This window comes from Mustela putorius, unplaced genomic scaffold, assembly GCF_011764305.1.
Source record: "Mustela putorius furo isolate JIRA1106 unplaced genomic scaffold, ASM1176430v1.1 tig00003987_pilon_pilon_pilon, whole genome shotgun sequence".
Lineage (NCBI taxonomy): Eukaryota > Metazoa > Chordata > Mammalia > Carnivora > Mustelidae > Mustela > Mustela putorius.
In genome coordinates this window covers 6,906,715-6,934,317 of record NW_025422126.1, presented here as the reverse complement: position 1 = coordinate 6,934,317, position 27,603 = coordinate 6,906,715, and the positions used below count along the sequence as shown (strand labels likewise).

General features: G+C 39.4%; 1 protein-coding gene across 14 annotated transcripts in view; it reads right to left on the bottom strand.

Annotated features, from left to right (window-relative positions):
* Positions 1-13,941: 13,941 nt before the first annotated feature.
* The window catches only part of EMSY (EMSY transcriptional repressor, BRCA2 interacting), an 89,891-nt gene continuing 76,229 nt past the window's right edge, over positions 13,942-27,603 (bottom strand). For 13 of the 14 annotated variants that reach the window (XM_004767996.3, XM_004767999.3, XM_004768002.3 and 10 more), the window contains 4 exons: positions 26,151-26,302; positions 23,715-24,278; positions 22,231-22,731; positions 13,942-18,426 (listed from right to left, as the gene is read on the bottom strand). In XM_004767996.3, the coding sequence (XP_004768053.1) occupies positions 18,232-18,426; positions 22,231-22,731; positions 23,715-24,278; positions 26,151-26,302 (1,412 nt within the window). In that variant the 3' untranslated portion in view covers positions 13,942-18,231. The remainder of the gene's footprint in view (positions 18,427-22,230; positions 22,732-23,714; positions 24,279-26,150; positions 26,303-27,603) is intronic. The other variant, XM_004768005.3, reaches the window with a different exon arrangement.

The window sequence follows — 27,603 nt, the reverse complement described above, 5'->3', positions numbered from 1 at the left end:
TCATTTAGGCACAACCTTCATCCACTCTTGCGAACTTTCATGCCTTGCTTCCTAGTGCCACTATTTTTACCACCAGCGCAGACTTCTGGCAATTCTCTCTGGCCCAGATAGCTCTTATCCTGTCAACAACTGTGTCCCAGCCATTACTCCATGAACACTGGATACAGTAGGTAGTAAGACAAGAAATCTTTTCCTCAATGAGCTCACACTACATTCTAGTACAAGAAACACATACGTCAATAAACAAAAGGTGGTTTCAGGTACCAAGTTCAGTGAAATAGGTAAAATAGAGTAATGTGAAATAAGAAGTAGGCTTTTTCCAGGATAATCTGGGAAGACCTCTCTGAGGTGATACTTGAGATGAAACACAACTGATGAAAAGGAAGCAGGTTTGTTTGAAGAGTTGGGAGAAAAGCCTTCTAGGCTAGCTCTTTAGCCTTCTAAGAGTTGGGGGAAAAGCCAGTAAGTGTAAAGGTCCTGAGACAGGAATCAGCTTGCCATCTCCAGGGGCAGAGAGAAGGACACTGTGGCTGAAACATGGTGAATGAAGAGAACGGAGGAAGATGAGGTTGGAGAGGCGGGCAAGGATCAGTCACACCAGGGATGGGACTGGAGTGTTATGATAAGGGCAATGAGAAGCCAGCAGGTGTTTGTTTGATACTTAACCCAGGAGATATTTACAAAATTTAGAACTACTTTTTAGTAGCAGCTGAATTGAGCTATAATTCACAAACCACAATATTCATATGTCAAGTGCAAAACTAAATTATTTTCACAATCTAATATATATTTACAGTTAGGCAGTCACCTCCACAGTCAATTTTACAACATTTGCACCACACCAAAAGACAGGGAAAGAGAGAGGGAGAGAGAGATAAAGAGAGAAATACCCCCATATCCACGAGTAGTCACTCCTTCCCACTCCTATTCCCAAGCCCTAGACAACCACCAATCTACTTTTTTTTTTTTTTAAGATTTTATTTATTTGACACACAGAGATCACAAGTAGGCAGAGAGGCAGGCAGAGAGAGAGGGGGAAGCAGGCTCCCTTCTGAGCAGAGAGCCTGATGCGGGGCTCGATCCCAGGACCCTGAGATCATGACCTGAGCTAAAGGCAGAGAGGCCCAAACCACTGAGCCACCCAGGTGCCCCACCAATCTACTTTCATTATGGATTTGCCTATTCTGGACATTTCATATGAATGAAATTATACATCTTTTGTGACTGGTTTCTTTCATTAGTATAATGTTTTATTTGTTTGTTTGGGATTGGGTTTTTTGGCTTTCTTAGTGTGAAAGTTTTTTCTTTACTTCTTTTCTTCTTTTTATTCCCCTTTACTTACTTCCTGTTTGTTCTATTAACAGGAAAGGAATGTTGAAGACCCTGGGCATAAATGTGAATTTGTCTATTTCTCCTTGCAATTCTATCAGTTTTCTCCAATACAGTTAGAAATTCTGTTATTAGGTGCATATGCTTTTAGGATTATGTCCTCTTGATGAATTAACCTCTTTCTCATTAGGAACTGGTGTCCTTTACCTCTGACAATATTCTTTGCTCCGAAATCTACTTTATCTATTAATATAATCAATCCAAATTTTTTGGTATTCTTTCTTTCTGGGCATATATTTTTCAATCCATTTACTTTTAATCTATTTTTTACTTTAATTTTGAGGTGTGTTTCTTGGAGATAACATATAGATGGGTCTTGATTTTATTTTTAATATAATGATCTATGCCTTTTACATTTAGTGTGATTATCTGGTTAGGTTTAAATCTATCATCTTGCTATTTGATCTATCACTTCTTGTTCCCATGTACACTCACCCAGATTCCCTTTATGACAACATCCTATATAACCACAGTGTGTTGTCAAAACCATCACCTTCATTTTTAAAACTTATTTTCAGTGGGTTCCAAATTCTAGGTTGATAGTTATTTTCAGTATATTAAAGATGCTGCTCCTTTCTCTTGCCTAGAAAGTGTTTCTTGCAAAAGAAACTATTACGATCTTTATTTTTGCTCCTTTGTATTGTGTCTTTTCACCTCTGGTTCTTTTAGGGTTTTTCCTTTTCTCTTTCACCGGTTTTGAGCAACTGCCTGTGAGGTGTCTTGGTGTACACTGTCATGCTTCCTGTTCTTGGGAGTTCTTTGAGCTTCTTGCATATGTGAGTTTATAGCTTTTATCAAATTTTGGAAAATGCTGGCCATTATTTTCAGGATTTTTTTTTTTTTTTTGGCTCCTCCGCCTTTTATTTCCCCAGGATACCAAATTATTCATGTTAGACCACCTGAAGTCGTCTCACAGTTAACAGATGCTCTGCTCATTTTTAAAATGTTTCTTCTTGGGGTGCCTTGGGTGGCTCAGTGGGTTAAAGCCTCTGCCTTCAGCTCACGTCATGATCCCAGGGTCCTGGGATCGAGCCCACATCTGGATCTCTGCTCAGCAAGGAACCTGCTTTCTCCCTCCCTCTCTCTGCCTGCCTCTCTGCCTACTTGTGATCTGTCAAATAAATAAAATCTTTAAATAAAATAAAATGTTTCTTCTTTCTGTTTCATTTGTATTATTTCTATTACTGTCATCAAGTACACTTCTGAAATGTCTAATCTGCTGTTAACCCCTTTTACTCTACATACGTATGTATACGATACATATACAGATATTGAAATTTTTCATCTCTAGAAGTTTGATTTGGATTTTTTTATGTCTTCTGCGTCTCCATTTAACATTTGAACACATATATGCTGTTAGAACTTTTTAATGTCTTTGTCTGCTTATTTCTACATCTGTGGTGGTCCCGGGTCTGTTTTGATTGCTTGGTTTTTCTCATTGTAGGTTGTATTTTCCTGCTTCTTTGCATTTCTGATCATTTTTATTGATGCTAGTAATAGTGAACATTACCTTGTGGAGTGCTGGATAGTTTTGTATTTCTATAAATATTTCATGAATTTTGTCCCGAGATGCGGTTATAGTCATTGGAAATAATTTGACCCTTTAGGGTATTTCTTTTAAGATGTGTGAGGTTTAAGATTAGAGCAGCATTTAGTCTAGGGCCTGCTACTCCTCCCTACTGAGGTGAGACTTTTCCGAGTGCTCTACCTGAAGCCTTGGGAAATACAAAGTTTTGCAGACTGGTTGGTCAATATTACTCCCGGCCCTGTGTGAGTGTCCCCTAGTGTTTCCTCTAATCTGTCCAGGTTGTTCTGTCCCTACTCCTGAATAGTTTCTTCACATGCATATACACATCAGTACTCTGGTGAATGCTCGAGTCCTCTGCAGATCTGAGGAGGGCTCTCTCTGTGATGCTCTCCCTTTTCCAGTACGTTGTCCTGCACATTTGATCTACCTTAGTCTCTCTGGGCTCTTAGTTCAGTATTCCTCAACTCAGGGAGTCCATCAGGCTCTGCCTGGGTTCTCCTCCCAAGTGCTGGGGCCTGGAAAGTCTCTTGTGCGTTTGTTTCCTATCTCTCAAGAATCACTGTCCTTTGAGGCTTGATGTTTGGTGTCTTGAAAACCATTGTTTCATATATTTTGATTGTTGTTTCGAGCAAGATAGAAAAATCTTGGTTTCTGTTACTCCATATTTCCAGAAATCAGAAGCATGTGGCCTCAAGGGACATACTGAGGCATGTTTGCAGGTTGGAATGATCTAGGAGAGAAAAACATGAAGGGATGATGCTGCAGAGAAAAGGGATAATTGCAGGAGAGAAAACCTTAAGAAACAGGAGGGAAGTAGTTTAGGTCCCTGGTAGAGGATATGTGACCTTATTAAGGAACTGGAATACTTTCTCCATTACCACTATGGGAAAATCAGGCATGTGGGTCCAGATCTAAGTGGATCAGTAGAAAGAGTGGTTGAAAGAAGTATCTTTTTAAAATATATATATTATTTATTTGAGAGAAAGAGAGAGAACAAGCAGGGGGAGTGGTAGAGGGAGAGGGAGAAGCAGGCAGGCCCAAGCAGGGAGCCCAACGTGGGGCACAATCCTAGGACCCTGGGATCATGACCTGAGCTGAAGGCAGATGCTTAACAGACTGAGACACCCAGGCATCCCAAAAGAAGTGTCTTAATGGGGTTCCCCCAATAGACCCTGAGATTAGGGTGTCTGTAAGTCACTTAGAAGACGATCCTAGGAAACATTACTGAAGGATTAGAGTAGCCAGGCAAGGAGAGGAAGGCAGCTGATAAAGGCAACATTATTGAGCAAGTTACCACTATAACTTGCTTATATATAGTTACTGGGGCTTAGTGGGGAGAAAGTGTCCCAGAGTTGCCCTGAATTAAGAGGAGAGAGAGTTGGCTTATTTTTACATCCACTCCTACCAATCCTTGGCTGACTGAGCAGCATGAATTTCCCAGTGCTTCAGTGCCTGCATGGCCAGAGAAAGCCCTCAGGCAGAGAGGCCCATTGCTGGCAGAGGGAGCTGGCCAGTCTGTCCTGAAATGGAAAGGCTCAAAGGGGCAAAGAGTGGGGCACTGACAGCATTTCTGCACGTGCTAAGATGGTCGCTGGGATTCCAGCATTTTGAACACAAGAGTCAAGGTCATCATGTAAAGATGGAGATTTGAGGGGAGAGGAAATGTGACTTTCGGTCTGGGTGTCCTACCTGAGACTGCATGGGTCCCATGTGCTATAGCTGTTGATAAGCCTTTTAATACTGGCACACAGGGACAAGTGCATGCACTGTTTTCCCCACAGCATTCCCACAGTGTGGGATACAGCATACACATGGTGGAGACAGCAAGAAATAGTGAAAAGAGCACTAAACATGAAGCCATGAGCCCTTGTTCTGCCAATTACTCAGCTGTACAATGTCAAGTTGGTTTCCCAGCTGGTGAAATGGTGCTGACTTACCTCTCAGGACTATTGTGAGAATGTGAAGAGAAACAGGGAACATGAGACCCCTCTATAAACCTTAGAGCACTGTGCACATGGAGGAATTATTAGCACCACAGGCCACGTGGTGCTTCTAAGATGCCCCAAAGAAAGAGCCGCTAGATAAGCTTCCCAATAAAACCCACTAAAGGTCACAAGAAAAGCTCTAGGGGGTCAAATAAAGACTTGATATTAAAAGTGTGGTCTGTGGTCAGCAGCATTGACATTGCCTGAAATCTTGTTTAAAATGCAGACTTCAGATTCCAGGCTAGAACTGAATCCAAATCTACTGAACTAGGAACTACATTTTAACAAGTTCCTCAAGGGGGCTCAACTGCACACTAAGGCAGAGTCACCGGCCCTATCATTGGGGTCAAGCTCTGCTTCTTCCCCTCACTCAGCCCTCAGGTTTCTGGGGCAGCTCAGAGACCTCCACCTCAGATTCTGGATGCTAGTATGGATCTGCTCCAGGGAGAGACCGAGCCCGAGTTACTCCTCCTCTTATTCCTTTAGCGAGGCTCTGTATTCTTGTAGCTGAGATGGAAAATTATAACGATGTTCATGATAACGATTCTGAAGAAACAAAGAATGTGTAGAATCATGTTCAGAAAAGTATGATAATGCATTTCTTAAGTTTACCATCGCTGTCTTCGGCTCAGGTCGTGATCTCAGGGTCCTGGGATCGAGTCCCGCATTGGGCTCTCCACTCAGCGGGGAGCCTGCTTCCGCCCCCCTCTCTCTGCCTGCCTCTCTGCCTACTTGTGATCTTTCTCTGTCAAATAAATAAATTTAAAAAAAAATCTTAAAAAAAAAATTAAAAAAAAATGGGTTAAAATCAACAACAACAACGATGTCCTGTTGCTTCATTTATTTTAACTGTGGCAATCCGGAAAAGTCGTCAGTACAAAATGACTCATTCCCTGAGGGTTCTGAGTAAGATTCTAAAATCACCACCCATGGTTTTCCTGTACTTTGAAGTGACAGAACAAATGACAACGGAGATGGGCACTGTCCTCTGTGTCCAAAGTGACTGATACACAAACATTTCACAACAATAACATCCTCATCCCAAAACAACCTGCAATAGGGATGTTATTTCTGGATTTGCTTGTGCATTTTAGTTAACAAGCATCTGCACACCTGTGGGCAAGGCCTCGGGGCCAGTCTGGGAGTTTTCTACACGGCCAGTCAACAGACCCGACGGTGCCTCCTACACACCAGGTACTTTTTCCTAATGCCATGAAGACGATCCAACTCTCAGAGCAAAACTTCCATGGAACAAGAATTAGGAGCCATAAAGGAGATGTAGAACAGTCATAAAGGAGATAGAGATGAGGAGGCAAAGAAAAAGAGTCAGGGGAAGCATGCCAGGTGACCTTGGGGATGCAAAGAGGAGACTGGTCAATAATCAGAGGTCAGTGCATTGTGTGTGAGGGAACAGCCTGTGCCAGACACAGAGTGCGAAAGGACTTGTCAGGATTCTTCTTCAGCAGGACAACAATCTAACGCTAAGGAAGAAAAACTCAAAATAAATAGCTCTTTAAATCCTGTAACCACCTCCAAGTAACTGCTCTGAGTACACTGCCATCTGGTCACCAGACACCCATCTTAGATTGCTCTGCCTACTTCGTTTTACTTCACTTTACTCCCTTGCCCATAGAGGAAATCCACCCTTCTTCCAGCCTCAGCTCTGGGGCTGCCTTTTTATTGAGGCCTACACCCCAGCCCAAAAGCTGGCCTTTCTTCTTCTCAGCACGGATTGGGTGCCATGGACAGGTAGTAACACAGCAGGGAGCATGAATCAGAAGATAGTTCATTTGGGACAACATAAAGTATTTGTAGGAGTATTTGTAGGAAATCCAGTCAGGGATGTCTCAAGGCAGTAGGCTTTGGCCCAGGGAAGAGATAACAATTATAGATAGGAACTGGGAGTCATTAGAAAATGGAGACAGATGTAGCTACCTGCCTACCCACTTCTGCCCCTGCATATCTTCTCTTCTGTTATAATGGATGAACCCAGAACCTCCACAAATCCCAGCTCCTACCACTATTCTAAGAGTACACCAGCGATTTGACTGTCTTCTGCATTACAAACACTTTCTTCTCTCCATTGGATCAATCTCATCAGAAATCCCATTTCCTTAAATTAAAAAACAGCAGACCTCTTGACCCCATTTGCCTTTCCAGCAATTGCTCCGTATCACTGCTCTTTACAGCAACTCATTGAAGTATCTGTATTCTCAGTCTGTAATTCCCTCTTCACAACCTCTTCTAGCTTTTGTCCCCAACTCCACCAAAACTGCATTATCCAAGGTCACTTATGACTTCACATGGCTCACTCCCAGAGTCCTCACCTTTTTTGATTTAGCAGCTTTATCTGTCCCCAAGATGAACATCTTATGTTTCCAAGACTCTCAATTTCCAGCTTTACTTCCCATCCTTCTGGCCAGTCCTTCTCAGTCTCTTTTTTGGTTCTCCTTCATCTTCCTGACTGCTATGTGCTGGACCACCTAGGGATCAGCCCTTGGGAGCTCTTTTCTTTTCTACCTACCTACTTGACTTCTCCACTTGATGTCTAATAGGTGTCTTGAATTTAATTTATCCCCAACTGAGCCTTTGATATTCTTCAAAATTAGATCCTCCCACAGTCTTTCCTATCAGTAAATGGCTAGTCTACTCTTCCAAATCACTCAGGACAAAACTGTAGTGTTGAGAGTGATGTCAGCAAAATGGCATAGTAGATAGCTCCAAGCTCACAGAAACTGAAACACAAGCAGAAACTACCCAAACCAGTTTTGTCAGAACTCTGGAAAATAGTCAAAAAGTTTTATATAGCAACACCAAATGCTGAATCAAAAAAAAAAAAAAAAAAAAGGCAACTTTGAAAGTATAGGGTGCTTAATAAGGGCTAGGGGAGGTGAGAAGGGGAATTATCATATAATGGCTATAGAGTTTCAGTTTGGGATGATGAAAAAGTTCTGGAAAAGAACAGTGGTGATGATTGAACAATATGAATGTACATAATGCCACTGAACTGTATGCTTACAAATGGTTAAGTTTTATATCATGTTTATCTTGCCACCTAAAAAAATGAGACAGAAACAAAACTATAGGAAAACTCTGTGGCATTTCTACTGGCCTTTACCCTAGCCTCTCCCTGGCTCAGCAATGACCTTAAGGATGCCCATGTTGCCAGGGTGAGGCACTGGTCCTTGCTTTTGAAAGGAACACAGGACACTTTATTTGCAAATTACTGTGTACATTTATTCTAACCTGCCTCGGGGCTATTTGAAGGACTGAAGAAAGGCAATCATTTCTGTTTCACCTAACTCAGAACTCGGTCATGCTGGAAATGCAGAATACATTGTTTGAAAACAAGGCCGACAAACAATCTGCAGACTGCTAAGGCAAAAGATTATAGTTGAGGTATGAAAGAACACCTAAGGCCTGGGAGGAAAAGATCAGGAGAGTTCCTTTGAGAAATTAGGACATTCAAAAGCACTTTATAATAAAGAGGAATTTACAAAGCCACATACAGACAGAAATTTACAAAGCCACATCTGCAGACTGCTAAGGCAAAAGATTATAGTTGAGGTATGAAAGAACACCTAAGGCCTGGGAGGAAAAGATCAGGAGAGTTCCTTTGAGAAATTAGGACATTCAAAAGCACTTTAATAATAAAGAGGAATTTACAAAGCCACATACACGCTTAGAAAAGAACTGAGATCTCAAGCTTTCACTTTAGGTTGATCCCTAGACTCAGTGGAAGTCTGGGTAAGTGCTGAAGAAGGACCACAGCACAAGGCCAATCTGCAAAGACCAAGAGGTGTGTGTATGTGTGTGTTTGCGTAGCTCCCGGGGTTCAAAGAAATCTGTCAAACACTAGTCGAACACATGCTGTGGAACAGAAACTTCAGTGACCACACATGAAAAGAATACAGTGTCGGGTTGGGGTGGGGGAAGATGTCAGTAGACAAATGAACCACTACAGCCTTTAACAATCAAAAAAAAGAAAGAAAAACCCAGCAAATCCTGGGGGGGGGGGGGGAAGGGAAACTTTGATTTCTAGTTACCACACCACAATATTCAAATGTTCGCTTTTCAACAAAAAAAATCACGAAGTATACCCATAAACAGAAAAATACGACCTATTCAAAGGAACAAAATTACTTGACTGACACAGTTCTCACGAAAACCCAGACACTGGACTTATTATACAAAGACTTTAAAATAACTGTCTTAAATGTGTTCAAAGAGCCAAAGATGAAGAACTAAAGGAAATACAGAAAGTGATTTGAGAACAAAATAAGAATTTCAATAAAGAAAAATTATCAACAGAACGAAATGGAAATTCTGGATAGAAATGTATGATTATTGAAATGAAAACTCCATGGAAAACACTATAGAGGTTCCTCAAAAAAATTAAGAGCTACCATGTGATCCAAAAATACCACTTCTGGATATATATTCACAGGAAATGAAATCAGTATCTGTTCACTGCAGCATTGTTCACAATGGCGACAACCTAAGTGTCCATCAGTGAATGAATGAAGTAAATACAGTATGTGTATATATATATATGTATATATACATACATATATATATGTATGTATGTGTGTGTGTGTATACATACACACACAGTGGGATATTGTTCAACCTTAAAAAAGAAAATCCTGTCATTTGCAACAACATGGATGAACATGGAGGACATTGTGCTAAGTGAAATAAGTTAGAAACAGAAGACAAATACTGCATGATCTCACTTATATGTGAAATCTTAAAAAGTCAAACTCACAGAACAGTGTAGAATGGTGGCTGCCAAGGGCTGCAGAAATGGGGAGATGTTGGTAAATGAATTAAAAAAAAAAACTTTACTAGAGGGGGTTCAACTTCTAGAAAATTTGAGCATGCAGAAGACAGAATGAGTGAACTTGAAGATAGGACAACTGAAATTATCCAGTTACAAAATTATCCAGGAACAGAACGGGGGAAGAAGAAAAATTAAAAGGAGCTCTGAGACCTGTGGGATACTATCAAAAGGCTCAATATATGTATTATGGGAGAAAGCGAGAAAGGGGCAGAAAGAATATTTGAAGAAACAATTGAAAATTTACCAAGTTTGATGGAAGACATGAATCTACACATTCAAGAAGTTGAATTAACTCCAAGTAGGATAAACTTACACAGCTACACTAAGACACGTCAGAGTCAAACTGTCAAAAGACAAAAAGAAGATCTGGAAAGAAATAAGAGGGCAGCAGCTTGTCAGGTACAAGGTCTCCTCAGTAAGGTAAACAGCCGATTTCTCACCAGAAACCATGAAGCCTAGGAAGGCAGGAAGTGCTGAAAGAAAAAACATAAAACCCGTCAATCAAGAATTCAATATCCAGTAAAACTGTCATTCAAAAATGAGCGAAAAGTTAGACATTCTCAGATAAACAAAAGCTCAGGGAACTCATTACCACTAGATCTTCCCATAAAGAAATACTAAAAGGAGTCCTTCAAGGGCTTTTGGGTGGCTCAGTCAGTTGAGCATCTGACTTTTGATCTCAGCTCAGGTCTTGATCTCAGGATCCCGAGTTCAAGTCCCATGTTTAATAAATAAGTAAAATAAAAGATTGAAACAAAAGGCCACTTGACAGTAAGTTGAAGCCATATGAAGAAATAATTTCCTCCAATAAAGGTACCTACACGGGAAAATATAAGAGCCAATATTATTGCAGTTTTGTTTTGTAATTCCACTTTTTATTTCCTACATAATTGAAAAGGCAAATGCATAAAAATAATTATAAATCTGTTATTGGACACACAACGTATAAAAATGTAATTTGTGATGATAACAACATAAAGGGGGGAATGAAGCTATAGAGGGGCAAAGTTTTGTATGCCACTAAAGTAAAATTGGTATCAATTCAAACTAGGTATAACTTAAGGATATTAAATGTAATCCCCTTTGTAACCACAAAGGAAATATCTAAATAACTAAAAATTTACACAAAGTAAATGAGAAGGAAATAAAAACATCTCAATACAAAAAAAAAATCAATTAAACATAAAAGAAGGCCATGGGAAATAGGGAATTTTAAAAAGTATTAGACATGGCAAACAAATATTAAATGGCATAAGTAAATCCTTCTTTATTCCTAATTACATTGAAAATAAATGGATTAAACTCTCCCATCAACAGCCAAAACTGGCAGATTAGATTAAAAATGATCCAATATGCTGTCCATAAGAGACTGGCTTTCAACGCAGACATAAATAGGCTGTAAGTTAAAGGATAGAAAAATATATTCCATGCAAATGGTAACTAAAAAAGAGATGAGGTGACTATACTAATATCAGACAGAATACACTTTAAGTAAAAACTGTTACAAGACACAAAGAAGAACTATATACTGATAAAGGGGTTGATTCACCAAGAAATAACAATTATAAACATACATGTACTAAACAGAGCTCCAAAATATATGAGCCAAATATTAACAGAACTGAAGGGAGACACAGACAGCTCACAATAATGGAGACTTCTGGAGACTTCAGTACACCACTTTCAATCATGGACAGAACATCCACAATGGAACAGAGGTAGAAATCAGTAACAGAAGGAAAGCTGCACATTTCACAAATATGTGGAAATTAAACAAACTCTTAAACAACCAGTGATTGAAGAAATCATAAGAGGAACTAGAAAATACCTTGAGATGAGTGAAAAAAAAAAAGCCCCACAACATACCAAAATTTATAGAATGCAGCACAGTGCTCAGAGAGAAATTTTGCTGTGTATGCCTACATCAAAAAAGGAAAGATCTCAAATCAATAATTTAACATTACACCTTGAGGAACTAGAAAAAGGGGGAAAAACAAAATAAACAAAGCCCAAAGCTAGCTAAAGCAAGAAAATAATAAAAAGATTAGAATGTAGATAAATGAAATAGAGAATAGAAAAACAAAAGAATCAAAGAAACCAAAAGTCAGCTCTTGGAAAAGATCATCAAACTTGACAACCCTTTAGGTAATGACAAAGAAAAAAAGAGAGAAGACATAACTCCCTCCATCCCCATTCACTCTGACCCTAACCCTATCTGGTCTTTTTTTTTTTTTTTTTTTGGCTCTTCTTTGAATATGCCAGGCACGGATCTCAGGGCCTTTGTACTTGCTGTCCCCTTCACGTTGAACACTCTTTCTGCAGACATCAGTCCAGCTGACTTCCTCATGTCCTGGAGGTTTTTTCCAATTTACCTTCTCAGTGAGAACTTCCCTGTCTATTTCATTTAAGATTTAACACCAACAGATCCTAGAGTTTCATATTCCCCTTTCCCACTTTGCTTGTTATAATTATCATAAGATACCATTTATTTTTAATTTACACTTATAACCCATGTAGAATGTAAGCTACATAACACAGATTGCTTTATTTTTCAACTATTTTGTTCACTGCCATATCCCTAGTGGCTAGAATAGTGTCTGGGTAACAATAACTGCTCAATATTTACTCAGTGATTTAATTAATTAATCCATATATGGTAGAGGTCAAAGTGATAGCATAGATGATAGACCCTGGTGAACACTGCCATGCAAGGAAATAGCAGTTGATCCTGTGGAGAACCAAACAGGATGCTACTGACTTGAATGAGTGAATCTTAAGATTACCAACGATCTCACTAAACTCTTTCTAACAAACTTGAATATTAAGTCTTGATATTCAAGGGCATCAGAGACCAAAAAAAAAAAAAAAAAAAATCCAGAAAGCTCAGCATCTCTTACTTAAGCTAAAAGAATTTAGAATGACTCCTTAGAATACTGCATTTCAAGGGCTCTCCCAGAGGCATACTGTAAAAATTGCAACTAATTCACAGCAAAGAACCAATGGTAAGTGCTACATAAACGTGTATTTCTCACAAAATGCTAGAGGAACTCAGCAGTCGGGTAGGATTAAGTTCCCCTGCAACACATCTGGGCAGTCTTGGTGAAGGATGTGGTTTTTAATCAGGGCTTTGGGAAATGAGTGAGCCTGTCAATTACAGAGCATAAACTGTATGTGTGATGGGGAAGACAGGCAGTAGGTCGGGGTAGTGAAATGGGTTATGAATCTACAGATGTAGATTGCAGCTCTAAGAACCTTGAATGCCAGACATAAGGAGATGAGACTGGCATTAAAAAAAAAAGTTAAATTTATTTTTCTGTACTAATGAACTTAACTCCAAGTAGTTTGTACATATATTAATTCATTTTGCCAGGGTCAATGGCTTAAAACTTTTCAGTGACTTCTTGTTCTAAGAATAAAACCTCAAACCTTTATCATAACCTGCAAGATCCACATATAGGTCTGTCTCTACTTTCTGCTCCCACGCTTGTTGCCTTCACTTGCTGCGTTGCAGTCACATTAGCCTACTCAAGTTCCCCTCTCCCCAAGCCCTTCCTACCACAGGCCTTTCATAGCTGCTATCCTTCTGCCCCCAACCCCCATCCTTCTTGTCTAGTTAAATCCCTTCCTTCAAATCACTTTAAGAATCCCTTTCTGGGGGCACCCAGGTGGCTCAGTTGGTTAAGCGGCTGCCTTCAGCTCGGGTCATGATTCCAGAGTCCTGGGATCGAGCCCCACATCAGGCTCCCTGCTTAGCAGAGAGCCTGCTTCTCTCTCTCCCCCTCTCCCTGATGCTCTGCTTACTTGTGCTCTCTCTCTAAAAAAAAGGAAAAAAAAAAAAAAGAATCCCTTTCTGAGTACAACTCCCCAACCTCCGTATTTACACACTATCCTAGCACTACTTATTTTCCACCATAGCACTAGCAATGAATATATTTAGCTGTAATCTTTGATTCATGCATCCTAAAGGAGATAAAGGCTCAAGTTCCAAGACGGTAGAGGTGTCTTTCCCTGGCTATTATATCCCCAACGTCTGCACATAAGAAGTGCCCAGTAACTATTTGTTGGAAGGAAAAGAAAAAGTCAGGACATTTAAAAATGGGTATTAGGTGACATAGTATAAACCATTCATTCCATCTTGTGCTAACTGAAGCCTCTCGGAGCTTGTCCAGCACATGGCTTGTCAGGATTCAAACTTAGGCTTGCTTTTTTTTTTTTTTTTTCTGAAGTGCCCTGTTTTCAGTTACAGTCTGTGTAAGCAAGGAAGAGGTACGAAAGCAGAGCAAGACTTCTCACAAGTACAAATCTGATTCTATGGTGTTTCAATCCTTTTTTCAATATGTAGGTCATAGGCCTCACTTAAAGGCTTATAAAACCTGTAAGCAGAGGCAGCAGACTGTTTTCTCACTCTTCTTGGAAAGGCCTTGCTTACATGGTGCTTTTTCACTCTACTTCCTCTTATCTGGGATTTGTGACAAATCAAAAGACAAACTTGTGTGTGAGCACCTCTGTGTGAAGGCACCCAAGACAGACAAAGAGATTATGTTACAGGCCAACATCAAGTTCCCCTGTCTTTCCAAAGGCCAATTCTGTGTCTGGTGGCACACATACACTCCCATATAGAAAGTATCAACTTGGGGATCAGCATGATGCCTATTAGCATATAATCTGTGTGTTTTGGTACTTCATTTGTCTCTGAGCCCTCGTTTTCTATTTATAAAGTGGGACTGTTAATAGCTATTAGACTTAAAAAATAGAGCACCTCTGTGCCTGGCATTTTTTACATGCACTATTTCATGCACTCTTCACGATAACCCCAAGTGGGTCAGAAACTCACACTTTGTATTACAGGAAATGGGACCTGCTCAAGTTCATATGATCCATTAACACAGGAGCCTGGGACTCAAATCCAGACCACTTGGGTATTATTTCCTTTGTACTATGTCTCCCATCCAAGCAGGTCATTGAGAGAACCTCACAAAGAAATGTATTTAAAAACGTTTTCAATTAGCTCTACACAGTTTTAAGAATGTTAAGCAATTTGTTACATTAGAGAGGAAGTCAAACGTGATTAAGGTTTTAAGGGTGATGAATTAATGACTAGAGAACAGGTTACTTTTAAGAGTGGTATTATTGCCTGTACTTCGAAAGCTCTCAATTTAAATAATAGAAAATCATTCAATTTGAAAATGGGCAAAAGACATTTCTCCAAAGATCAGTGAATGGCCAACAAGCAGATGAAAAGATTTTTACCATTAGCCATCAGGAAAATGTCAATCAGAACCATAATGAGGTACCACTGCACACTCTAAAATGGATATAATTTTGAAAAATAATGAAAACAAAAAACAAATATAGCAAGCATTGGTGAAGATGTAGAAAAGGTCAAACTGTCCTATACTGCTGTAAACTGTACAGTCACTGTAGACAAGAGTTTGATAGTTTCTCAAATCATTAAACAGTTACTGTAGGACCTAGCAATTACACTCCTAGAAATGTACCAAAGAGAACGGAAAACATGTAAAAACTATACACAAGTGTTCACAGCAGCATTATTCATAAAAGCCAAAAGTAGAAACCCTAATGTCCATCAACCAATGAATGGATAAAGAACATGTGGTTTATCCATGTGGTGGAATATTACTGAGCCATAAAAAGGACTGAAGGACTGAAACCTGTTACAATTTTGAAAATACTATGCCAAATGAAAGAAGCCAGTCACGGAAGACCACATATTATATGATTCCATTTATATGAAATGTCCAGAATAGGCAAGTCCATAAAGACAGAAAGTAGTTTAGTGGTTGCCTAGAGCTGGAGTGGCAGGGTGAGTTTCAGGGGTAACAGCTAAGGGGTACAGGATTTCTTTTTAGGGTTATGGAAATGTTCTAAAACTGGCTGTAGTGATGGCTGCCCAACTCAGTAAATCCAGTGAAAACCACTGAACTGTACACTTTAAATGGGTGAATTGTATGGCATGTGAATTAATTTCAATAAAACATTTTTTTAAGTTCCCTAAGTTCAGCATAAACTGCATTCTGCAATACAAAGCATTTACAAAGTTTACTTCAAACCAAATGAATTTTTCTTACCACTGCCTGTAACAGTTGTTAGGACTCTAATAATTCTGTAATATTTGCAGCATAATCTCTGGATATCTTTCACAAGGACTGATTTAAAATTACATTTAATAATGCTAAGACTTTCAGTAAAAGGATACCTGGAGACCCATATACAGCACCACCATCCATTCACTTAAGCAAGAAACCTAAGTAGGAACTTGAGTTTCCTCCTTCCTTTGGCCCTGGCATCCACTCTTCAGCAGGAAGCTCTGTTTGTAAACTCCATAAGGGTAGGATTTTCTGTTTATTTACTGTGGAATCCCTGGTGCTTAGAACAGTACCCAACACGCCGTAGATGTTCAAATAATATTTGTTGAATAAACAAAAGAAGTCATGGTCTCCTTGAAAGTAGTATCTTTGAAGGAAAAAAAAAATATTAAATCCCTCACTTGATAATTTGTTAATATATACAAACTAATTTTTAAAAGTGTAGCTTATGGAAGTTTCGTCTGCCATTCTAGTTGCTGAAAACATATTAAGGTTAAATTCTCAAAAGGGACACAGGTATGCTATGCTGCCAGAATATGTAGAAGTAGACATAATAACTTTATTCAAGTTTGCTCTTGTTACCTGACCCATGAATATTTAAAAGATATTTTATTTTATAAAAACTTACATCTGTAAGTAATGGACTGACCATAACAGAGGGCTTAACCTTGAATACATGGTTAGGCTTAGGGGCCCACAAACCCCTAAGATTGTATGTAAAATCTAACATGTATATTGGCATGTGTGTCTTTTTGGGGAGAGTTCATAGTGTGATCAGATTTTCAAAGAAGCCTATGACTGGAGAGGTTAAAAAGTTACTTAACTAGAAACAATCACAAAGTCTTTTAAACATGAATTTGTACAATAAAATAAAATCCAACAGCCCCATCTACGGGTAAGTCGTTAACCACTCAGGAGAAATGATGGCGACTACCAGAGGTCAGTGCATCTTATAAATGCTTGTGTTTAAATCTTCAGTGTCACTCTAGTGGGAATTTATTAACTACAGTATCACAGTTTTTTTTCTAGATATAGATGCAAAAATTAGGAGACTGTTGGTGAAATCTACTTACAGTACTTCAGCACCAAAAAATTGGGCAGTTATGCTGAGATATGTATGTACAATTCAACATTTGTCAGTCTTAAAATGCTTATTTATAGTGAAATCTATATAAAACCGTTAAAAACTTTTCTATTTACATTTTTTAAAAAATGAAAAGAATTGCTTCCTTTGCCACAACTTGTCAAAACTGACCGTTACCCTCCCACCCTCTTACCCCTCACTCTACTTGTGACAGACCGTGATCACAAGACCCAAACATATTGCTTAAACAAACTGTGTCCTAAAAAGGCAGAATGCTTAAAAACATTACATTTAGAACTGCAAATTAATTTTTATACATTTCAAAGGGGTTTAAACAAAAGTACGTAAAAGTTATCTTCAAAGTCTCAGTCCAATATGAATGTGCAATTTCAATGTTAAGATAGCATCATATGGGTTATTTTTCCTGAACATAGCTGAACATTTCCTTTGGGCTAGAAAATGTTTCTTTTCCTCTCCTTCACAATGAAACATTTTCTCTTTTCTTAAAGGAGCGGGAGGGGTGGGAGGTGGAAAAGGCAGGCAAATCCTGGTTTACAGGAAATCTGTCAGAATATGGCCTGCTTTGAAATGTTTACATTTAAATAAATAGAAGGCAAGTGTGCTGCCTAGAGCACAAAGGAACAACAACACAATAAATTAGCATACAAATGATGAGAATGTACAAGCCACCCAAAAAGCACTTCCCACTGGTTAGGGATCTGATTTCCACCATCTAACAAGGATTCTTTAATGCCAGTATTTTTCTAGTTATTTTATAAACTATAAACTGAGCAAATGTAAAATTTTAACCAATTCAACACTTTCAGAGATTTTCAAAAACATACAAGGTTTTTAAAAAACTGTTCCTGACACACCATTTCAAAATACAAACTATTCACATTCTCCTTTTCTGATGGTGTTTTGCTCAGCAGAAACCAGTTGAACATTCACAGGAAAAGTCTCTTTCCACTGCATGACATACTTTACCATCAGCCGTGGTCCAACAGAGAAAGGATATCGGGTCTTTTGTCACTGCAGATGTGCACGTTTTTCTTTTTTTTAGCTTTCCTTTTTTTCCTTTTTCTTTCTTTTTTTTTTTTTAAAGTACATTCCCCTGTGAGTTTTATCTTGTTTTAAAATGCTGCTCCTGCAGCAGCTCTTGTTGAAACACTGTGATTTTGGGGTCCATAGCCTAAGCATGGGCAAAGTGCTATCTTTAGACATCAAAAATCAAGGGCTTCCCTGGACACTTGGTAACCAAGTAGGTTTTAAAGTGCACGCCTGTTTTCAAAAATTTAGGACCGTTCAGCAGAACTCTGAGAGGGGCTGGGCTCGGTTCCATCCTCTGTGCTACTGTCTATGTCTTGCTCCATTGCCGTCTCATCGTCATCCAACTGCTGGCTAGTGAAGTTGTTCAGCTCAAGAAGCCCACTGGGCTCTACAACCACGTTGGAACTGGAGTGACAAGGAATAGCATACTGGGGAATGGCCTGGAAGAGAAGACACAAGAGAGAGGCTTTATGGTAAAAAGAAGAAACAGGAGGATTTCCCCAACACTAAGGAAGGAAACAAGGAAACTGACATTGGACAACTACTACACGCCAGGCACTGTGCTAGGTGCTTTCACACATGATACTCTACTAAATCCCCATAACAACACTGTAAGAAAAATGTTACTCCCATTTTACAAATGAGGAAACTAAGAGGATAAGTGACTTAATCAAGGTCACACAGTTGGTCAAAGTTAAAGTGCCAGGATTCAAGCTCAAGTCTTCTAACAACTTAAAGTGATCTTTTCACTTCCTGACTGTACCTCGTCCAGTGAAGGAGGCTGAAGTCTGTGCCTAAATCAAGAGAGAGACTTGATCATTTGATCATTAAGCAAATTTTAAATGTAAATGCAGTCAGTTTTCAGTCATTATTATCTGCAAGGTATATGATTAATTTGCTGACACCACAATATATTTTAAACCCTTCAGTAGCCTTCTGTAACCCTTTGGTAGTTCAAAGGAGAAGTTATTTATTTGGGTGACATACTAATTCTCTTTCCTAAGAGGACAAAACTGTCTTTTAAAATATGAGTAGACAAACACATATTATGGCCATATCGCCTTGTCAGGTTCTTCTTTCTCATCCTTATCAGGTCTATCAGTTCACATAATACCCCTGCTTAAAGTTCTACAACGGTTTCCTATGGTAACTGCTATAAAATCAAACTTTTTGTCATAACTCTAGGCTTATGCCAAGCACACTCATACCTTGGACCTTTGCACTAGGTTCCTCCCCTCTTCCTGGAATAATTTTTCGCTGAATCTCTGCATGGCTGGTTCCATCCTGTCATCTGCATCTTAGCTCAGATGCTTAGAGTAAAACATTTTGAGAAGCTTTTCTTCTATGACCATGAAACCAGATCACTGGGTAGGTCCCACTCCCACCTCTATTACATTGTTTTTTTTCTTCATTGTATTTATCATTTTTGTTAAATTTTTTTTCTCACCCTTAGAATGTAAGCTCCATGAGAATGTAAGCACAGAACTTGACTACTTTTTTTCATTGCTAGATGCTGAGAGATCTGAACAGGGCCTGTCATGCCTTAGTTGCTCAATAAACACCTGCCAAATGAATTAACCTATCTTTAACATTCAAAGTCCCAGGGCAAAACTGAGTATCAGGAAATATACCTGACCAAAACAGTCTTCTACTGCCAGGGTGGGAACTGATGGGGAGAGGGATATAAATATAATGTTAACACTATAAAGAAAATATTGCAAGATGCCAAGGCACTCAATCTAGATTAGTGGAGTCTTCTGTCACTTGTTTTCCCCCTCTGTTCCATATAGCTGGTCACTGTGAAGAAGTCTGAGGTGGGGTCAGAAGACCTGGATTCTAATTCAATTCTGGCTCAGATGTGCTATGGACCTCTGAACAAGTCACTTCACCTCACTGAGCTTGAATCTCGTGCAGTAAGATATACTCTAAAGATCTCAGGGTTCTAAAACTATAAGTTCCACATATATAGATCCTTCAGAATAGAAGATATATTTGTTTTGTTTACTCCTCTAGCCTGCACCTAGCACAGCACCTAGAACACAGAGGTTAAGTAATACATGTGGTATGAATGAATGAATGAATGAACGAACAAATGAATGAAATACAGTTGTCTACAAAGAACAATGCTTTTCATTCAAAGTATTTATTATTAAACATGTTGAATTCTTATAAAACATTCTTCAAGGAATCAAAGCACTTCTGTAGACTTCTTTCATTCATCCCCACACTATTTTACTGAATCCATAAAATCAATACTTCCAGTCAAAGCTAAGTGTAACTAGAAGATCTGAAAATATCCCAACAATATATTCCTGATGATTATAGTAAGAGGAGCTGTAGTTATTGAGTGTTCCTTTGTATCACACACTTAACTAGCTATATTCCATACAGCTTCCCATGAAATCCTTGAAACAACCTTGTGAGCAACTGTTATGATCTTCATTTCACAGGGAATGAAATGGAGGTACAGAGGTGAACTCTGTTGCTCCAAACTACAATGCTGGTAAGAAGGAGTACAGCTGAGACTCAAACCCAGGTGTTTCTGACTCCAAAAGTTTGGTTCCTAACAACCACACTGTCCTTCCCTCTGATGTGGCCACCTAGCACATGGTATATATACACTGAAAGTTAGTTGTATGTTCTGTAGAGAGCCGATTCATTAGATACTATCCTTGATACACAAAGCAATTTTCAGCCCTGTTCATAAAATACAGAAAATAATTTCCAAATAAGCTATCCCAAATTATTTCCAATATAGTTGGCATACCAATTTAAACTCTTAGGAGCCACAGTAAATTTTAGTAAAATAGTTAACAGCTACCATTTATTGGGCAATCACCAAGAGCCAGGTACTATGCTAGGTGCTTCATCTAAATTTTGTACAATCTTCCCATTTATCATGTAAAATAGGCACTCCTTATTTCCATTTTTACTGATGAGGAAACTAACGCAGAGTGGGGTAAAAGAGCCCTGCCTAAAGTCACACAATGAGTGGCAAAGCTAGAAACTTGAAGTCTTTTCCCACATTTTCAGGGGGTGGGGTGGGGGGAGCGACACACCAATGACTCCCCCTGTCAAGAATGACTTAATACGCTAACAACTGTTTTTATAGAGGAAGAAATCATTTAATAATTCAATGGCCAGTTCTATTTGCCTTTAAGCATTTTCCCCATACTTATTTATATTAATAAATATAATATTGGTCAATTTGTATTCTCTTATAGCCTGGCATCATGGAAAAGGGAAAGTTTACCATAGAAACTTTCAAGTCACACAACAATGAATGTATGGTAAATCCTAGATTATCCACATTGCAATGAATCCAAATTCTCCATTAAATAAAATGTGCTGTGCTGATAACCTTCCAAGCCATCTTACAAATGTAGCCAAAAAAATGAAAAGTGACAAGAAAACAATCTGAAACCCTGCAAGGAGAAAGGGAAGTAAAACACAACTTCTAAAGGCTAGTCTGGACTCAGTAATTCTTTAGTCTTGATCTATTATGCATGATGACAGATGAGTTTCAAAATGAAGGGAATGTGAAGCACAGAAGATCTACTGCCAATGAATAATTCATTATGTTCACTTGCCTGTACTTACCAAGGCAGGACAGTAAACATAACAAGATTTTTCAACAATGATTGAAATAAAAAGCAAAGCTTTATGGTTAATCCCAAATTAAATTATGTAGAAACATTTTCTTACAACATGTTTCTGCAGACATTGCAGTTAATTAAGGTTTAACTGTCCTAAAAACCATAAACTTAGATCAAGATAAAGAGCTGTGTATTTCCAAGGAAAGGGTCCCTGAAATTGACTTGAAATAAAAGTGCAATCCAGTTATATCCCAGGAGTTTTTGAGCAAAGACCAGGGAGACTGACCCCATCAAGTTGCTGATTTTCTGGGTTGACTTACTGAGTTAACCCTGGCAAGCATGTCTTATATCTACAAGATATAAGACAAGACTGTCAAGACTGTCAAGCTGACATATGGGCTCAGGGCCCTTGACTACCTCTAAGAGGGGGTGTGATAACATCCACCAATTTTCTAGAATTCTCTTCCAGAAAATAAAAATTTGTATATTTATAATAGGTATTAAACCCCAATTTTTCAAATGCCATCTCAAAAATAATTGCTATATCTTTTGCCATCTTGGCATGACTCTTCCTGTGATAGCCCCAATCACAGCAAACCCACAACCCCCAAGATGCCCAATACTTCTCATGTTCCTTCCAATTCTTACCTGGATGATAATTTCTGCTGGGCTCTCTTCAGCTTTCTTTTGGCCTACATTCTGAATACGCATGAACTGGCCTGTCGTAGGCACTCCTGGTGCATCGATTTTCCTTGTCGTTAAGGGAGGGCCAACAGCAGATGGACTTGAACAGGACTCTCTACATTTCTGTTGCTGGGGAGTGGAATTCGCCATCCCTGCCACCACCACATGGGTGGATGGTAATGATCCTGCTTCACCAGTGAGCATACCAGTGGCAAGAACCTTCTTTGGGGGATCCACTACCATATGCTCTACATTTGTATCAATCTGAGCTTCCATCAAAGACATTTTCAAAATGTCTGACACTGCTGTCTTCTCAGAGGCCTGAATGGGAGATATGCTTGTAACTGGTGATGTCAGCTTAGGCACAGAACTGCCACCAGTTATCTTTGTAACTGTGGGAGGCTGGCGCCCCTCAAAAGTTATCTTTGTAACAGAGGATCCTTGGGTTATAATTGGCTGCTCCACCTGAAAACAAATTGGGGTTGTGTGTGTTACAGCTACATCTCTTTGAGAAAACCTATCCAACACCCCAGATAATATGGCAAAAGAAACATTCGTGCGGTAAACTAGGAAGACATTCTGAATGAAGCTTGGTGTTTTAAAAGAGGGCTGGATGGGAAAGTATGTGGTTATTTTTAAGAAACCTAGGGAATGAGGAGGGGTAAAAAGAACCTTTGTCTAGCCAGCCAAGGTTCACAGCAATGAAGGAAAAAAAAAGTCACAGCAGCCTTGTTTTCCTTTGGGATTTATATCCCAAAGGAAGGTATACCTTCAACCCGTTCTCAAATTATTTGCATTTTCTTCAGTTTTTAAAAATAAAAAGTAGGATTTTCAATTTTTTGCTTCAAAATACACCTATACAAATATATTCTCTATATACGTATTTATAATACACACATACACACATATACATCGCTCTAAAGCCACTGGTTTTCCTTAATAGAATTTTTCTTTTGATTATCCAGATAATTCCTCTATAATCTAGAAGATAAAGCTAGAAGGTAAATTTATTAACTAGATGATAATGATGTAAACTACAAAGGAAGATGTTCAATGAAGCTTCTTAAAAGACTGTAGTTTACTTAGCATTACTGCCACAGATATAAGAGTTTACAGGCAAGGAAAAAAAAATATTTTATACCTAAAAAATACAAATAATTTAGGGATCTTGCTTCCATGCACTGCTGACCAATGCTGAAGTGATTTCATTAACTGTCTGGAAAATCAAGTTCTGCATGCTATGCTTTTTTTTTTCTTCCTATTATTAATGCATACATTTCTTCCCTAATATCAACCTTCTGATGGGGTAAAGTAATACCAGCATAAATGAGGCTTTTGAGTTTCCTCTTGCCAGGAGAAAGCACTGCTAATCACGACAGGGTCATGATGTTCTTATTTTTTCCGTGAACAGAGAAGTTTAGCTTTGCATGCTACCAATATTCCGTTACCTGGCTTGCCGGCTGTTTCTCTGATGCAGCTGGGAGCGGCATTTGGCTCTGGGGGGTTTGGGGTTGCACGTAGATTTTTGGTTGGTTCGGAGCCTGCTGCAGTTTAGGGAGCTGCTGCGTGGTTTTCACTGCGAGCACCTGTACTACAGTCTGCGGGGGCTGTGCCATTAAGGTAGGAAGCTGCCTGTCTTTGGCCACCATGGGATGCTGTGTGTGCTGTACATCTGGCTTGGGCTGTGCTTGTTCTTGCTGGAGAGGGGTGAGCTTTTGGTGCCTGATGGAAAGCTGGGGCATTTGCGGGAGTTTGTGCTGGAGCTGGTCTGCCTGCAGGTGGATGGTCTGCTTCTGTTTAGTCTGGAAGCACTGCAGAGTTTTCACTTGCAGCTGAGTCTGTTCCAGCTGGGGCTGGCTAAGTTTCTGCTGCTTAGCTGACTGCGACTGAGTCAGAGCAGATCGGTAAAACAGACCTGTCTGAGGGTCTAAAGTGTCCATCTCTTCAACCTCGCCCTCCTCAGTTCCAAGTTCCTCGCTGTGTTTGGTAAAAGCAGTGTGACTGCTTAATGCCTAAGTAAAAAAGGCACAAAGTAAGAATGAAATAAGAAAACCACCTACATTGCTACATTTTCCTCAAACTGAAGAGACTTGGTTATGAGATTCATTCAAAAATTTTCAGAAGGCCCTAAAAAGACCAAGAAACTCAAGTTTTCTAAACCTAAAGGGGGGTCTTTAGATTGAGACTCTTGTAATTTCAACTCTTAGACATTAAGGACTGCAAAAACTGATCTACTCACTTCTTTAAGAGAAGTCCTTGAGAGCCCAGAATGTATAGGTAGGAGGAGTAAGGTTGCCCTGCAAGCACAGCCCAACACAGAAAAGGAGAGGTTCTCTGGCTCAGGACACAGCTCTCTTGCCTGGTCATCAGAGATACTGACCCAAGCAAGAAAAGAATGCAGCAACCCAGGAATGAGGTGTCCAGAAAAAAGCCAAGGTTTAGAGAAGCCCACGTTGGCCGTGTGTATGTCCAACCCTGTCCAGAAGGGAAGAGTCACTGTCTGAGGGACATGCCCATCCGGGTCCCCAAAGAGGGCCTCTCTGCTCAGAGTGGAAATGGGTCCTCAGGCTTCACCAAGGCCTGGTGAATAACCCTCTGCACTAGTCATCCTCCCCACTTTGGTCATCTGGGTCCATTGGGCAACAGTTTCCCAGAGACTGGGCTGCCAGGTGGGGAGGAGACCCGGGAGGGGATGGAGAGCACTCCTGTCCGTGGAAAGAGAGATTGTTCTGTGTCAGTTATAACAGTGATGGGAGGAAGCATTGATCTTGAGGGACATAGTTAGGGCCAGCCTGTTTGACCTCTCTGGGGGTCTTGAGAAAGCTCAATGTCAGAACCTGCCAGCAACCAGGCTGAGATCGGATACTCAGCTAAACCTCTGGCCACCTGGCTTTCCTCAGTGACACAACATTCACCCCAACCCTATTCTTCCTGCTTCTTTGTCATGCTATTCCTTTATTCTAAACTTTAAAAACTTTGAGATTCATTTGAAACCTTCCTCTATCTCATAATGACCTTACACATACAGGTTTTTAATGCAACAATTTATTGTCATTCAGGTTAGTTTGCTTACAATTAGGATCAACTGCTACCAGTCAAATGATGGTGCTTTATGTGACAACTAATCAGAAGTCACACTTAAATCTGGCATCTATGATATCACTTTGTATAGAGGCAGGATGCTTTGGGTTTAAACCCTGGCTCTGCCACCCAGAATAAGTTACTTAACTTCTGTAAGCATGAGTTTCCTCATTTGTAAGAGGGATAATACACCTACCTTGCAGGATCATAGTGGGAATTAAACAAATTAATGTATTTTAAAGCTCAAAGCACAGTATCTGACACAAAATCAGCTTATCAACATATTCTTTTTCCCTGTTATCCTTGATACCAGATTTCCTGTTTTGTATTAACTCATTCTCCTCCCCCATTAAGTCTCTTCCTCAATTGGTCACATATAGTAAAAGAAGTGAGATATTTATATGTACTTATAAATAATGTTTCCTATGAGAATTCATTTTAAAACCAAAACACCTAGCAACAAACAGCTAAACAAGCTAACTTCTATTTCATTTAAAAATCTCACCTCAGTGATAAATGCTTTCGTAACAATGTATACAGAGTGACCAATTCTGAAGTCACAGATTCATCTAGATAATCCCACCCTTTTCAAATGTTCCAATTTTACAGAAGATGCATGAATACTGTTTCTTAATTACTTTCCAGTGTTTTAAGACTCTCAATTCATTTTCTCTACTCAGTCCTCACAGAGGAAAGAACTGCTCTTCAATTCAGTTATTTCTTCTCCTATAATCAATGAAACTGAACCTTATTTCAGGAAGGAGGCAGTAACAGAAGGTAAGAAGAGAAAGAAGAGATACAACCTGCTGCATAATGTGGGTGATTGCTCCAGGGGAAGATGCCGGGATGGACTTCACCACCACTGAAGTCTGTGTTGCAGTCTGTGACTGAGCCACATGCTGGAGCAGGGTCCGCTGGGGCTGGGAGGGCTGTTGGGGCTGGGAGCGATGGCTGACTGAAAATAGAGGAGGTGATGATATTTCTCCAGAAATCACCACAGCATCTGTAACCAGTAGTCATTTTAAACAAATGTCTGTGAGATTGCATCACAGAGAGAATGTGTGGTACTGTGAACTAGGAGGCAGAAGACCAGAGTCTGCCCATCTATGAGATGTGTGACTCTGAGAAAGTCACTTATCTTCTCTGAGACTCTGTGTTCTCATCTGTAAAATGGGAATAACAGAGCCATTATAAGGATGAGATGAGAAATGCGGAAGCACCGTGAAAACTATTATCACAAAGGAGGAACAAACCCCGTAAAGTTACAGCCTCTTGTGAGCTGTACTTAATTTCTCCAACAACCTTCACCCCTTTAAGGTAACAAAACAACAATAAATTTCTGCAATCAAATCCAGGCTATTGTCTTTAAGGATATGAAGATAATACTAAATTTACTAAGATAACACTTTAATTTATTGGTCTCAGTTCCTAATGCAATATAAAACCCAGAAGCATTCAGTCTTTTACATGAAGTGACACTGCCTTGCAGCCTTATAGTTCCTAAGGATGTAAGAGGTCAAGATGATACTGCAAAAAGAACTGGACCAAGAGTCACACCTGGATTCTGTCCCACTCTGCCACCAACCCCAGCTATGTGAATTTGAACAGGTCATTAAATTCTATTAGTCTCTAAACTTACAGGTTTTATTTTTGTTTTTTTTAAATAGGAAAATAAAAAATTTTTTTCTACCTAGAAGAGGATCAAATGAAGTAACAGATTGAAAATGGTCCTTAAATCGTTAAGTCTTAAAAGTAAACATAGGAATAGAAAAAATCACAAATTTTGTTCATCTGACATAAATGGGTGAGAATACAGTGTAACAGGAAAACAACTCCATTTCTTATTCTCTCACTACATAAGTCCAAAGGAATAAGGTAGGCATTTATATCCATGTAACAGATGTAAAACAAGGTCTACACTGATGCCAAACTATCTCTTACCAGTTTCAACTTCAACTTTTTAAACAGTAAAACATCCACCACTTCTTATTCTACAAAGCCTTAAAAATGCTTATGGTTAGGGGCACCTGGGTGGCTCAGTGGGTTAAGCCGCTGCCTTCGGCTCGGGTCATGATCTCAGGGTCCTGGGATTGAGTCCCGCATCGGGCTCTCTGCTCGGCAGGGAGCCTGCTTCCCTCTCTCTCTCTCTCTCTCTGCACCAGCCTCTCTACCTACCTGTGATCTCTCTCTGTCAAATAAATAAATAAAATCTTTAAAAAAAAATGCTTATGGTTATTGGGAAATGAACTTTTTGAA